Source organism: Narcine bancroftii, chromosome 11, assembly GCF_036971445.1.
Source record: "Narcine bancroftii isolate sNarBan1 chromosome 11, sNarBan1.hap1, whole genome shotgun sequence".
In the NCBI taxonomy this organism is placed as follows: Eukaryota; Metazoa; Chordata; class Chondrichthyes; order Torpediniformes; family Narcinidae; genus Narcine; species Narcine bancroftii.
In genome coordinates, this window is record NC_091479.1 from 102,884,357 (window position 1) to 102,898,521 (window position 14,165).

The 14,165-nt window shown below is 46.5% G+C and overlaps 1 protein-coding gene across 16 annotated transcripts in view; it reads left to right on the top strand.

Moving 5' to 3' along the window:
- The window catches only part of nav3 (neuron navigator 3), a 401,736-nt gene that overhangs the window by 213,894 nt on the left and 173,677 nt on the right, over positions 1-14,165 (top strand). For all 16 annotated transcript variants that reach the window (XR_011346818.1, XM_069904353.1, XM_069904355.1 and 13 more), the window contains 3 exons: positions 3,643-3,760; positions 4,312-4,364; positions 13,561-13,633. Coding sequence is in view for 15 of the 16 variants with exons in the window: in XM_069904353.1 (XP_069760454.1) it covers positions 3,643-3,760; positions 4,312-4,364; positions 13,561-13,633 (244 nt within the window). In the remaining variant the exon portion in view is untranslated. The remainder of the gene's footprint in view (positions 1-3,642; positions 3,761-4,311; positions 4,365-13,560; positions 13,634-14,165) is intronic.

Genomic DNA, 14,165 nt, shown 5'->3' on the forward strand with positions numbered 1-14,165 from the left:
CAAGTTAGGCTGAGGTTCATGGTCTGAGACCTGAAGTTTGATGTGATGGGATTACAAGCGGAAAGACGAAAGCTCACTGTAATTTCCAGATAAGTGGAATCACTTATCACCTGTAGAAACCACTCTGCCCTTTCAACCTGTGCTAGAGATCCCATTCCTACCCCACTCCCTGCTGATCTTACCCAAATCTCAAGTGGGGTGATTGGGAATTCATTCTGGAACATTGTACGATAGTGACAGGAGAATTTGATGCAAGACCCTAAGATCCAGTATTATCCAGTTATCATAGGGGGATCAGAGATGGAGAGGGTGACCAAATTAAATTCTTCAGAGTCACTGAACCCAACACACTAATGGCATCATGAAGAGAGCACGTCAGTGCCTCTACTTCCTCAGGAGTTTGCAGAGGTTTGATATGACATCGGAAACCTTGGCAAACTTCTACAGAGGTGTGGTGGAAAGTGTGCTGATCGGCTGCATCTGGGTCTGGTAGAGGGACGCCAATCCCCCCGAGTGTCAAGCCCTGCAAAAGGCAGTGGACACACCCTAGGGCATCACAGGCAAAACCCTCTCCACCATCAAGAACATCTACAGGGAACGCTGCCGTTGGAGAGCAGCAGCAATCATCAAGGATCAGCACCCGCTCTGTTCTTGCTGCTGCCATCAGGAAAGAGGTATCGGTGCTACAAGACTCGCACCACCAGGTTCAGGAACAGCTGCTCCCCCTCCACCATCAGACTCCTCAACAACAAACTCAATCAGGGACTCATTTAAGGACTCTCACGTGCACTTTATTGATTTTTTTCTCTGTATTGCACTGTTTATTGCCATTTCTTTATTTGTTTACATGTTTACGTATCTGAGCACAGTTTTTTTGCACGACCAATAAGTGGTAATTCTGCCTCGCCTGCAGGAAAAGGAATCTTATGTTATATCTGAAATTTGAAACTTTAAATTATGAGCTAAGGCATCTGAAAAATGTTATTTATTTTCCATTTTAACTGGGAGAGAGATGGACTTTGAAATTCTATGGGTAGTACACACTAACTGTCATAATGGCACGAAACAAACCCAGACCTCTTCCCGTTGGCTTTTACACGGGATGGGGTGATGTACATATTTCCCCCCCCCCCCCCACCCAGTCACAGCCTTTAAGTGGGCTGACAGTCCTGTGCTGAGTTATGTTCAGAAAAGTATTCACCAACTTTATTTCACTGCACTCCCTTTGAAAGTAAATTGTGAATACGGAATCAGAATTTATTGTCACAAATATGTCATAAAATTTGTTGTTTATAGTGCAAATGTTGTTCTAAATTACATTTAAAAAAGTAACTTGGTGTAAAAGGAGTGAAAATGAGGCAGTGTCTGTGGTTCATTGTCCGTTCAGGAACATGATGGCGGAGGGGAAGAAGCTGTCCTTGTGCCACTGAGTGCTCGTCTTCAGGCTCCTGGACCTCCTTTCTGATGGTAGCAGAGTGAAGGGGGCACGGCCTGGGTGGTGGTGGCCCTTGAGAATAGAGGCTGCTTTCTTCAGACACTGCCTCTTGTAGATATCCTCAATGGAGTGAAGGCCTGGTGCCCATGATGGTGCTGACTGAGTTCATAACTCTCTGTAGCCTTTTCCTGTCCTATTCATTGGCACCAGACAGTGATGCAACCTGTCAGAATGTCCTCCATGGTCAACCTGTAGAAATTTGCAAGAAGCTTATTTATCAAATGCAAATAATGAAATGGCTAAATGCGTGTGAGCAAAAAGTCCAGTTGCATTTATTTGTCGTTTATACCATAACCATTGCAGTGTTCAGTGAAAACGAGATAGTGTTTCTCTGGACCATGGAGCTGGTTATTTATGTGGCTAAATTACAACAGAAACTCTTTTATAAAGCGCATATCACTTATAAATGTCATGTTGCATACCCTGTGTCCCCGGAGCTCAGGCTCACGGCTTGGGGGAAAAATATGTTTCGCATTCTGGTCGTGAGGGCCCAAACGCTTCGATACCTCTTCCCAGGTGGCAGGAGGGAGAACAGATTGCAGGAGGGGTGTGTGGAGTCCTTCACAATGTTTTTGGCTTTCCACAAACAGCAGCCATTATAAATGCCTATCGTGGCAGGGAGAGAGACCCCTTAATCTCCCCAGTCTTTACTAAATGCTGCAGGGACTTGTGTTCTGAGAGGGTGCAGTTCCCGAGCCAGGTGGTGATGCAGTTACATAGGATGCTCTCCTATGTGGATGCCTGTAGAATGTAGTGAGGGTGGAGGGTGGAAACTGGACTTTCCTCAACCTCTGCAGGAAGTGTATGATTTCCCCTGCCTTTCAACGGATCTATGTTTTGTGAATGTATTCACGTTTTATGAAAAATGCTTTAATCATTTTTTTGTGAGTTAACTGCATTCAACCAGCTCTATACTTGCAGCCATGACTGGCGGGATGTTATTCTGGAAAAGCATCCAATGCTTTTTTTCTGTTGTTGAGCACAACGGGTAATTAGTAACTGGCAAGGAGACGGGACGGTCAGCAGGCTCGCTCGAAGGAATGGCAAACAGCCGGATTTTATTGCTGTTAATTCTGAGCTTTTTCAGTGTGCCTTGCCTTGTTACATTCCCAGTGGATTTCAAGCAAGCCTTCTTGTACCTGATTTTTACCCCCTTTATTGTATGTTGCCTACAGCAGCCCTAAGAGCCCCCCCCCACCCTGGGGGTGGGGGGGGGGGCCACAGTACATTTAAGTAAAAGCCTTGTTTTCTTGTGCCCCACTCCCCTGCTCACATCTGTCCATGGCCCTTGTACTGTCCCACAGAGACTGCCCATAGATTGGAGAAATGTACTTGATCTCCTTCCTGCCTGGGCCCCCTCCAGCCGGATGGCATTAACATCGACTATTCTGGTTTCTGCTAACCTGCTCTCCCCCTGTTCTCCATTCACAGAGCATTCCCCCTTTCCCCATTTGCTGGTGTGCCCTCCCTCCCTTATCCACCTATTACCTCCTGACTGTGGGCCCTTCCCCCCACCCCAGCAATTTATTCAGGAGCCTCCCTACATTCTGCTCACACCTTGTTGAAGGGCTCGAGCCAGAATCTTTATCATTGCTACATAAAGGACACAGTTTGACCTGGTGAGTTTCTCCAGTGCTGTGCTTTTACCCCCACAGGAGCATCCACTGTCCTCGAAGTGCTAACATTTTTGGAAAGTTAGGACTATTTTCCCCATCCAGATGGAGCAGGACAGATAGCACCATTATCCGCCGATCCCCTGCAAATCATTTACACTCAGATGCCTCTCTGGTCACCCCCCTCCCCTCTTCCCCGGTGAGAACACAAATTGAATTTGTTTTGAGTACTAATGCAGGCAGTGAGATCAACACACTCCCTCCCTCCCCTGGGCAAGAGGAAGCTTCTTCTGAATGAAACAGCGCTCTAGAATCTGCCAGTTAGAGTGCCAGCCAGAAGTGACTAATACAGAGAACAGTAATTCCGTCCGGGCTACTTTCCTTTTATAAAACTCCAAAGCCTGAGGAAGGCAGTTTGATCCAAAATAGCTCTTGAGATTAAGCCAACATTTGTGCTGAAAGTATTTTTTTCTCTTTCTCTTTCCCTCTCACTCCACCCCACCACCCACCCCACCCCCCTCTTTCACTGCTCAGATTTACACTGATTGGGCCAATCACTATCTGGCCAGATCTGGTCATAAGCGACTGATCAAGGATTTGCAACAGGACATTGCCGACGGCGTTTTGTTGGCAGAGATCATCCAGATTATTGGTGAGAACACATCATGGTTGGATCGGAGCACGCGGAGTATTTTGCAAATGTTTCTACAGTGATATCCCCACCAAGTGACATTGTCTGACACACTTCCATGGATTACAGCTCTTGATAGAGGTGTAATTAGGGGAGCTTTAATGTCCCTTGAGGGCAATAGGAAGTGAGTACCTGGTCAAATTATGCTTGAAGAGAAACTCTAAGTTGGCTGCCCCTTGAGGCCATTGGCTCCTGATGCGTATGCGTTGTCAGACAAGCTGTCTGCTCTCTGCCCCAGTGGCGTTGAAATGTTATCTCATGCCTTGGCATGAGGTTACCAACCCCGCACGGCTTCTGGTCGTTGGAGCCTACCTCCTCCTGTTGAGCTGGATCGTTGAGCATTCACCCTTGGACCTGAGCCATTGGCAATCCCTGCCAAGATCCTGGGGTGCAGGAGTCAGTGGGCGAGGCAGGACAGGGTGGGAGGGTGAGAGTCGGAATCGCAGGATGGATGCTCGAAGGGTGATTGGACTGTCCGACTGCCGTTCATGACCTATCTCTGTGTTTTGCAGCGAATGAGAAAGTTGAAGATATCAACAGTTGTCCGAGAAACCAGACCCAGATGGTAAGACCATTTCCAACGTCACTTTGATGTGAATGACCTCAAAAGGAAAGCCAGCCTAGAGAGTCAATGCAAGGGATTTCCGTAGTGTCTTTGCCAAGTGCCTAGTCCGAGAAAGAGAGCTTGTGCAAACATTTCACCAGGAGTTGTTAACTTGAACGTTGAACTTATCAGTGAGCAGCTGGTGGTGGAGTAGCTGCCTCACAGTCCAGGGCTCATCCTGACTTCTGATCCTCTATACCTTCTCCTCATGGGGGGGGGGGGGGGATCTGCTTTCTTGCTACCTGCAAAAATCAGACGTAGAGATTGATAGGTGTTATGTTGCAAAGAAAAGGTTCAGTGGGTTCAAAGAATAGTGGGTCTGGACACCGGCTGAATGCAGAAATAATCTTCATCAAAACACATGTCAGGGGTTCACAACAGGAATAATACATGCAAGTGTTCTCAATCACACAGCACTGTACAACGAGTCACATCAGACTTAACACTACCCATACCAGCAACTGTTTACACTCTCACAAGCACAGTACAACCCAGACTCATTGGACTTAACACTACCCATACCAGTCACTGTTTATATAGACTTATCTCAACCAAGGACAACGATACTCTACCTGCCGTTCCTTGTCTAACATGGGCACAGCTCAGATGCTGTCTACAGCTACAACAGTATACAACAGCCCCAATCCCTCAGTGGTGCACACCTTACCTGTGATTCTTCTAACATTGTCCACAGCAAGGTTCGTCTCAGGGCTGAAGAGCAAAAGAGAAAGAGCTACTGAATGTGGTGGACTTTATAGCACAGTGAGGTGGAGGATCCAGCCCAGGTAATTACCAGGTGCTTAAAGGGGCTAATGGTCAGGTGTGCACCAATGGGTGGACGGAGTCCAACCTTGATGGGCAGGTGATGCGATTTCTGACGAGGTGTCAGATGGAGAGGCCACATGACCCTCCACAATCATTAGGTATCGGAATAGTCAAGGTATCAAGGATTATGGGGAGAAAGCAGGGGAGTGGGGCTGAGACAGAGAATGGATCACCTCATGATGGAATGGCAGAGCAGACTCGACGGGCTAAATGGCCAACCTGCTCCTATATCTTACGGTGTTATGGGTTGATGGGTTAGTCAGGCAGCTGTGACTTGTCCCTAGTGTGCGGTGAGTGAGGTGATAGAATCTGGGAGCAGGGGTAGGGGCATGGTGGGAAAATAGAGAGGGTCAGAAGAATTCTTGGATTATTCTCTAGATTGGCATGGACTCAGTGGAAAGAAGGAAAGAGATATGATTGCATCCAGGACGTACGTCTGCTAAACATTGTGTGCGCATTAATGATTGAGTATGTTGTGTCTAACATCGAGTTCCTCAAAGAGCGACTGTGTTAGTGGTTGAGTGTGTCAAATGTCGAATTGTGCTGAACATTGCGTGTATCAAATGGTGGATAATTTCAAACACTGACGGTATCAAAGACTGAGTGTGCCACACATTGAGTGTGCTGTACAGAACTGATCCACAAGCTGCGGAGTACCGTTCAAAATAAATATCCTTTCTGCAATCCTCATTCCATTAACCTCGATCACCTTTCTTTAGAATCAGGATCAGAATTTATTGTCATGAACATATCACCAAATTTGTGGTTTTGCTGCAGTGTTACAGGTGAAAAGACTGCTGTAAATTACATTTAAAATAAATAAATTAGTGCAAAAGAAGAGAACGTGAGGACGTGAACATTGTCCGTTCAGAAATCTGGTGGCAGAGGGGAAGAAGCTGTTTTTGTACAATTGGGTGTTTGTCTCCTGATGGTGGCAGTATGAAGAGGGAGCGACCTGGGAGGTGGGGGTCCTTGAGGATTTCTTGAGACCATCTCTTGTAGATGTCCTCGATGGAGTGAAGATTGATGCCCAAGATAGTGCTGGCCGAGTTCACAATCTCTTTTCCTGTCCTGTGCAACCAGTCAGAATGTTCTCCACGGTACACCTGTGAAAATTTGCAAGAGTCTTTGGTGGCGTACCGAATCTCCTCAAACTCCTCACGAAGTATAGCCGCTGGTGAGTCTTCTTCACGATTGCATCAACATGGAGGGCCCAGGATAGATCTTCAGAGATGTTGACACCCAGGAATTTGTTTGCCCTCTCCACTACTAACCCCTCAATGAGGACTGGTTTATGTTCTTCTAATTTTCCCCTCCTGAAGTTCACAATCAGTTCCTTATTTTTGCTGACGTTGAATGCAAGGTTGTTGTGTGGCCCCACTCAATCAGTTCCTGGCAGGAATGGGGGTGGGTGGGGGGAGATTTAAGAGGGACCTGAGGGGCATGTTTTTCATTCAGAGGGTGGTCTGTTTTTGGAATGAGTTGTCAGAGAAAACTACAATATTTGAAACACACTTGGACAAATATAGAACATAGAACATTATAGCTCAGTGCAGGCCCTTTGGCCCTTGATGTTGTGGAAACCTATATATTCCCACCAAAAAAGTACTAAACCATATCTCTCTATTTTTCTTTCATCCATGTGTCTCAGAGTCTTTTAATGCCCCCAATGTTTCAGCCTCCACCACCATCCCTGACAAGGCATTCAAGGACCCCACAACTCTCTGTGTAAGAAAAACTTACCCTTGATGTCTTTTTTAAACTTTCCTATCTTCAATTTGTACATATGTCTTCTGATGTTTGCTGTTCCTGTTCTGGGAAAAAAGGTGCTGACTGTCCTCCTTACCTACACCTCTCATTAAGTCACCTCTAACCCTTCTTCATTCCAAGGTAAAAAGCCCAGACATTTGGACAGGTATACAATGGGAAAGGTGAATCCATGGAATTTGTTGCCACAGGCAATTGTGGAGACCAGGCCATTGGGTGTATTTAAGGCAGAGATTAATAGGTTCTTGATTAGCCAGGGCATCAAAGGTTATGGGGAAAAGGCCGGGCAGTGGGGCTGAGGGAAAGATGGATCAACTTTATTAACTGGCAGGGCAGACTCGATAGGCTGCATAGCCTATATGTGCTCCTATGTCTTATGGTCTTATGGATATTTCTGAGTCCAGGCAAGTGGGACCAGCAGGGATGAGTTGGGCTGAAGGGCCTGTTTCTATGCTGTAGAACTCTCTGACTATGAATCAACATGAAAGGCGATTGAACCATATTTTCTCCCCTCTCTGATCGCTGTTTTATGTTCCTGATGAAAGTCGAGATGAAATAAAACTGTTATGGGATGGAATATTTTCTTTGCAGCTTTTCCTTAATCAGTTCCATCTGCCAGTTGAGTCATGCCTGCTTCTCCCTTGGGGCTGACCAGGATTATCTCCACTCACTCTCTGGGAGGAAACACCACTTTGCTGACTCACTGCTAACCAGCCAGCCGAGGTGCAGAGCTGTTGTGAGAGCTTCTCAACCTCTTTATGACCTGCTGTGGCTCTTGCCTCTCACTTTGAAAGCTGCAGGTTCAACTCCCCTGTCCAGACCTTTGAATGCACGGTCCAGGCCAACACTGTCAAGGAGGAGCCACGTCACAGGTGCTAAGGTTTGGAAAAAATGGGAAACCTTTAGTCCTTCCAAGGATGAAGATCCCACATCTGGTATCCAAGAAGTTCTCCCCAAATTATCTCAACCAACAGATGTAAAAAAATTTTTTTAGCCTGTTAATGATCACATTAAATTTATTGTCACACAAACCAAGGTGCAGTGATAAAGTTTGCTCTATGAGCAGTTCATCTGGACATCCCATACATAGTTCAGCAAATAAGACCCAGTTCTGAAGTGCAGGGATATGACTGGCTATTCACAGGTCGAGGAGGCAGGTGGTTGAGTGTGTGGGGCTTTTTCGGGGTTACATACGGACCCGTGTGGTGTTGGAGCGGGCGGTGCCTTGGGGATTGGTGGCCGTGTTCTGGGAACGGTGGCCCCCCCCAGAGGTTGATGATGAAATTTGATGTGTAAGACTGTGTTATAGGGGGCAGTCGTGATTACTGCTTCTTGTGGTTTTGGCCACGGTAGTGGTGGTTTTTAGCTGTAACTGTGTGTGTGTTATGTGTCTTGTAACGTTGCAGTTTTAAATAAAGTTTGTATGTTAGTTATAAAAATAGTACAGAGTTATGGGTATGGAGCAAAGGGAACATAATTTTAATTTAATTTTATTAATTTTTAATTTAGACAGAAAGCACGGTAACAGGTCCTTTCAGCCCACGAGAACGTGCTGCCCAATTACACTTAATTGACCTACAATCCCCAGTACATTTTTTGAAGTGGGAGGAAACCAGAGCACCTAGAAGAAACCCACACAGATACGGGAGAATGTACAAACTCCTTACAGTCAGAGCGGGATTTGAACCCCGGTCGCTGATGCTGTAACAGCGTTCCGCTAACCGCTACGCTAACTGTGCCACAATTTTATTCTGGCAGTTCATTCAGGAGTCCGATAATGGGGGTAAGGGAACAGTCCCTGAATCTGGGGGTAGGAGTCCTCACGCTCTGGGGAGAGAGGAGAGTGTGGCCAGTGTGGCATGAGTCTTTTAATGTGTTGGCTGCTTTTCCAAATTAATGGGAAGTCTAGATGGAGACGATGGAGGGAACGAGTGTTTGCGATGGCCTGAGTCAAGTTCACCACCCTCTGCAATTTAGAACCTAAAACATTAAAGCTCAGGACAGACCCTTCAGCCCATGAAGTTATGCTGACTGATATGAACCTACTCAACAAACGAAACCTTCCCTACCTCACACCAAGAACCCTCTATTTTCTTTCCATCCATGTTCCTTTTGTACCAGCCTTCTCTACTACCCATGGCAATCTATTCCAAGCACCCACAACTCTCTGTGTAAAATATATACCCCTGATGTCTTCACTAAACTTCCCTCCCTTCATCTTGATCAGACGTCCTCAGGAGTTTGCCATTCCTGTCCTGGGAAACAGGTGCTGTCTGTCCAAAAGAACTCCAGTACCTCTGCCTCCTCAAAAGCCAGGGGAAATGTAGTACCAGCTATGTCCCTTACCAACTTCCACAGGCACAGCACTGAAAGCTTCCTGTCAGGGTGCACCCTTGTGTGGGACGGAAACTACACAGTCTAAGACCGCAGGATTTAATGTGGCATCAAACTCTGATCAGACCACACTTGGAATATTGTGTTCAGTTCTGGTCATCTCTTTATAGGAAGAATGTGGAAGCTATGGAGGGGGTGATTTACCAGGATGTTGCCTGGATTGGAGAATATGTCTTATGAGGCAAGGTTAGCAGAGCTGGGACATTTCTCTTTGGACCGTAGAAGGATGAGAAGGGACTTAATAGAGGTCTATAAGATTCTGAGAGACATAGATAGGTTCTTTCTTGACCATGAATTGATGTGGGTGGACAAGGACAAGTCCCTGGAGATGTTTGCTCTAAGGAACTCAGTATCAGAATATATTGTCATGAACATGTCCTGAAATTTGTTGTTTTGTGGCAGCGTTATATGTGCAAACATTCTATAAAATATGCTTAAAACGAAATAAACTATAGTAAAAGAAGAGAAAGTGAAGTCATGTCTGTGGTTTATTGTCCATTCAGAAATTTGAGGATGGAGGGGAAGAAGCTGTTGTAGGTGTTCATCTTCAGGCTCCTGGACCTCCTTCCTGATGGTAGCAGAGAGAAGAGGGCCTGGCCTGTGTGGTGGGGGTCCTTGAGGATAGAGGCCGCTTTCTTGAAACACCGCCTGACACTGGTGCCCGTGATGGAGCGAGTTCACAACTCTCTCTAGTTTTTTTCTTGTCCTGTGATGTTCTGGGTGTGTCCAATACGTTTTTGCAGGGCTTTTTTTTTCCAAATTGGAATCTAACCATCTAACCCAGGGATATTTGACTCAGAAACACGAAAGACTGCAGACGCTCTGATTGTAGTAACAACACACGGAAATGCTGGAGGAAGTCAGCCAGGCTCGCAGTGTCCAGAGGAGGTAAAGATATATTATCGATGCTTCAGGCCTGAGCCCTTCTTCATAGTATAATTGAAAAACAGGAAGGCATCTGAATAAAGGCTGAAGGAAGGATGGCAGGCAGAGGGGGGGTTAGGGAGTGGGGAATTCAGACCATCAGCCAAAAGATGTTAATTGGATATGATAAGAGGAAAGGTGAGAATTGATTTTGGCTCTGTGAAATGAGATGGGAAAAGGGTAGAGAGAGAGAAAGGGAGACAGAGCTGGGTGAAAGGTAATGAGGGGAGAAGGAGAAGGAGGGGTGTTTAACAGAAACCGGACCCAGACTGAAGATGAGCTGTTGTTCCTCCAATTTGCAGGTGGTCTCAGTCTTGCTGTGCATGAGACCATGGACCAAATCTCGGGGGCCGAGTGGCCTCTTCTTGTTCCTGTTCGTGCCTCCCACATTTCCAAAGCTGATGACAGGAATTCAGAGAGAGGAACGGGAACTGACCTGAAACCAAGCTTATCCAAACATGCTCCTTACCAGGGGTTAATTGTGGCTGAGCTGAGGGGGTTTCACAGAGTTGCTGGAATGTTCCATTCTTTGGTACTCCGCACTTCACCCAACCTCTCCCGATAACCGGACCAAACAGGTGGCCAACATCTGTGCTGCTCTGTGCCCATCCACTCCTTCAGAAGTTGTGGCGCGATGTTTTTCCTGCTTGCAGCATGCCGCTGAATCCTCTAAGCCCAGATGGAGAGCTCCTCTTGGAACTATGAGGAGACAGAAAGAAGGGGGAGAAACAAAGGGGAGAGGGAAAGAAGGAGGGGAGAGAGAGGGGAGGGAGAGTGAGACAGCGGGGGGGAAGAGAGAGAGAAAGAGCGAAGAAAAGAAAGGTTTTATAAGGGGGTTACAGAGATCAGGATGCAGGATAGGGTTTGATGCGTCAGTCATAAAGGGCCCCACCACCCTGGCCACGATCTCTTCTCACGGCTCTCTTCATGCAGAAGGTACAGAAGCCTGAACACCAGCACCTCCAGGTTCAAGAACCAACATCTCTCAGGCTCTTGAACGTCCCCTTGTTACCCTGATCGGGGATTATTCCAACACCATAAAAGCACTATTACAAAGTCTCTTTTTTTGCACTAGGATAACTGTGAAAGTTGTTCAGATGCAGCAAGCAAGAATTTTGGTGCAAATGTACCCTATACACTGTGTACGACAATAAATTTGTTCTTGTTTCCGTTTTCATCAGGACCTGTCCCTGGCTCTATCTCTGGCCAGAGAGCAGTTCCAGGACTCACTGAATCTGGAAGATTCACCTTCCTGGCATCCAATTTTTAATGTTCAAACTGGTCCTACTTTCTCAGGGCAATGAAATAATATAAATGCAGGATAAAATGCTGAAAAGCAATGGTTTCTATTCGAATAGAGTCTTCAAGATGACGTGGTGCACTTTGAGGAACATTATCAAAGAAAACATCTGTCACTTCAGGAGATAAGAGGACAAGCAGGAGGGGGGAGGTTTGAGGATACTTTAATAAGGAGAGGTGGAATAGAGAAGGAGACAGAAAGAAGGGGAGAGAGAGGGGGAGAAAAAAAGGGGAAAGGGAAAGAGGGAGGGGAGAGAGAGGGGAGGGAGAATGAGACAGCGGGGGGAAGAGAGAGAGAAAGAGCAAAGAAAAGAAAGAGGTTTTACAAGGGGGTTGCAGAGATCAGGATGCAGGCAGCTGAAGGCCTTGCTTGGCTGTTCTTTTGTCCCTTGCGAGAGAGCAATAATTTAAATTTGTCCACCTTATCAGAGTACGGTGTGCCCTCAACCTGCTAAATGATTACTGAAGTGGGGGCTAACTTGATGGCTTCCAGATTGCGGGGGCAGATCCTCCTGCTTCATCCCAATTCCAGGACATCGCAGAGGGCTAAGGTTTATTTTGTTTGCATGGAAATATTTGGGATGCTTGACGAACCATTGGGCTTGGCTATGCAGCCTATTTCAAGATGCAGCTGGGCTGAGTTAGACGTTTACTTTGGGAAAGATGTGGCTGACTTGGAGATTGTGTCTGGAGGTTAACCATTGAATCCCGGGATGAGGGATTGGTGGGAGAAACTGCGACTGTTGTCCATTGGACAGAGGATGTTGCAGGAAGAGCCAATAGATGGATAATGAGAGGATCTTGCCATTTGGCAAGCAATTTAATTTTTTTAGTTCACTTTCTCTAACTTCCTTTCTATCTTTCTCTCTTCATCTTCCAGATAAAGGCTTGTGCATCTGAGCAGGAGGAATGTTCTCATTCAGAGGGTCACAGATCTCCAGAAGGCTGTGGAGGTGGAGGCAGGGTGGAAAGGGTCATTAAATATATTCAAGGCAGAGATGGACAGATTGATGCTTTGTCAGGGATTCCGGGATTACAGGGAAGTGGTAAGAAAGTGAGGTTGAGTCCAAGATCAGGTCAGCCACAATCTTATTGAATGGTGGAGAAGTTCTCGGGGCTGGATGGCTGACTTCTATTCTGTTCTCTCATGTTCTTTGTCATTCCCCTCTCATTTTTAATTTTTAATTTAAATTTAGAGATGCAGCATGGTAACTGGCCCTTCCGGCCCATGAGCCCGTGCCGCCCAGTTACACCCAAGGGACCTACAACCCCTGTACGTTTTTGAAGGGCAGGGAAAACCAACGCAGGCATGGGGAGAACGTAGAAGCTCCTTACAGACGGTGCAGGATTCAAACCCTGTTCCTGGTGCTGCAGTGGTGTTAGGGTAACCGTGGTGCTCTCTTTTACTCTTTTGTTCTCTACTTCCTTTTCCTCCTCTCTCTCTCGCTCAATTCCCTCCTGACACTTTGTTCGAAGTTTTTTTAAAAGCCCTGAAAAAAGTTCTGCTGGAAGTTGAGCACACCAGATAAATTAGAAAGAGTTTCAGCTGTTCGCAAGAACAGTAAGAGACTGACATTTGCCACCTCGCTGACGCAGTTACCCTCCGTACAGCTGCCTCTGTGTCGCATTGCAAGCTGTCAATGTGAGCAATGATCCCCTCCTTCAAGTTTTGCACAACTATTCTTTGTGCCTTTATTGTACGATGTTTGCAGTGTATACATCCAGTCACGCTTTACACTGGCTGAAATCTTGGCAAGCTGTCTACATTGGGTATTTATGAATTGTTTCACATCCTACAGAAATCAAGAACAAAGAGTGCGCTATTGCATTCTCCAAATTAAGTTTACTCTTTCCTCCAGTATGTGTGTCAGTAGGAAATGAATGTGGAGGCATTCACTCGTTTCTGGAGGGTCCTATTAAATTTTGTTTGCTCTCTGCTCTGTCCCAGATTGAGAATGTTGATGCCTGTCTCAGCTTCCTGGCAGTGAGGGGAGTTCACATCCAAAGTCTCTCAGCTGAGGGTAAGTCCACACTTTTTATCCCATAGACTCAACATTGTTTCTCCATCACTACAAATACGAATGGACAAAACCGATTGGTGCTGAGGAGGGAGGAAGTGATTGGTCTTCGGAGTTTACATGGGAGCTGATTGGAGTTGTTGACTTCAGTTCAGAAGACCTGATTGGTGTTCAAGTATTGTGTGGGTGCAGCGGATTGGTGTTGAGGTATTGTACAGATGCAGCTCATTGGTGCTCCGCTCCACAAAGGGAAAGAAAGAAACATTTCCATCTTTCCTTCCTCCCTACCTGCCTGCCCCCACACTCTCCCACCAGCTCCGCCTCTTCCCTTCCTTCCTCCTATCTCATGCATCTTTCTCTGCCCATCACGTCCCAGCTCCTATCTTTTCTTCCCCTGATGAAGGGTGTCGGCCTGAAGTGTAGACAACCCATTGCTCTCCACAGATGCTGCCCGACCTGCTGAGTACCTCCAGCACTTTGTGTCTTGCTGCAGTTTTCCAGTGTCCTGCAGCCTCCTTTTTAAAATTGAGTGTTC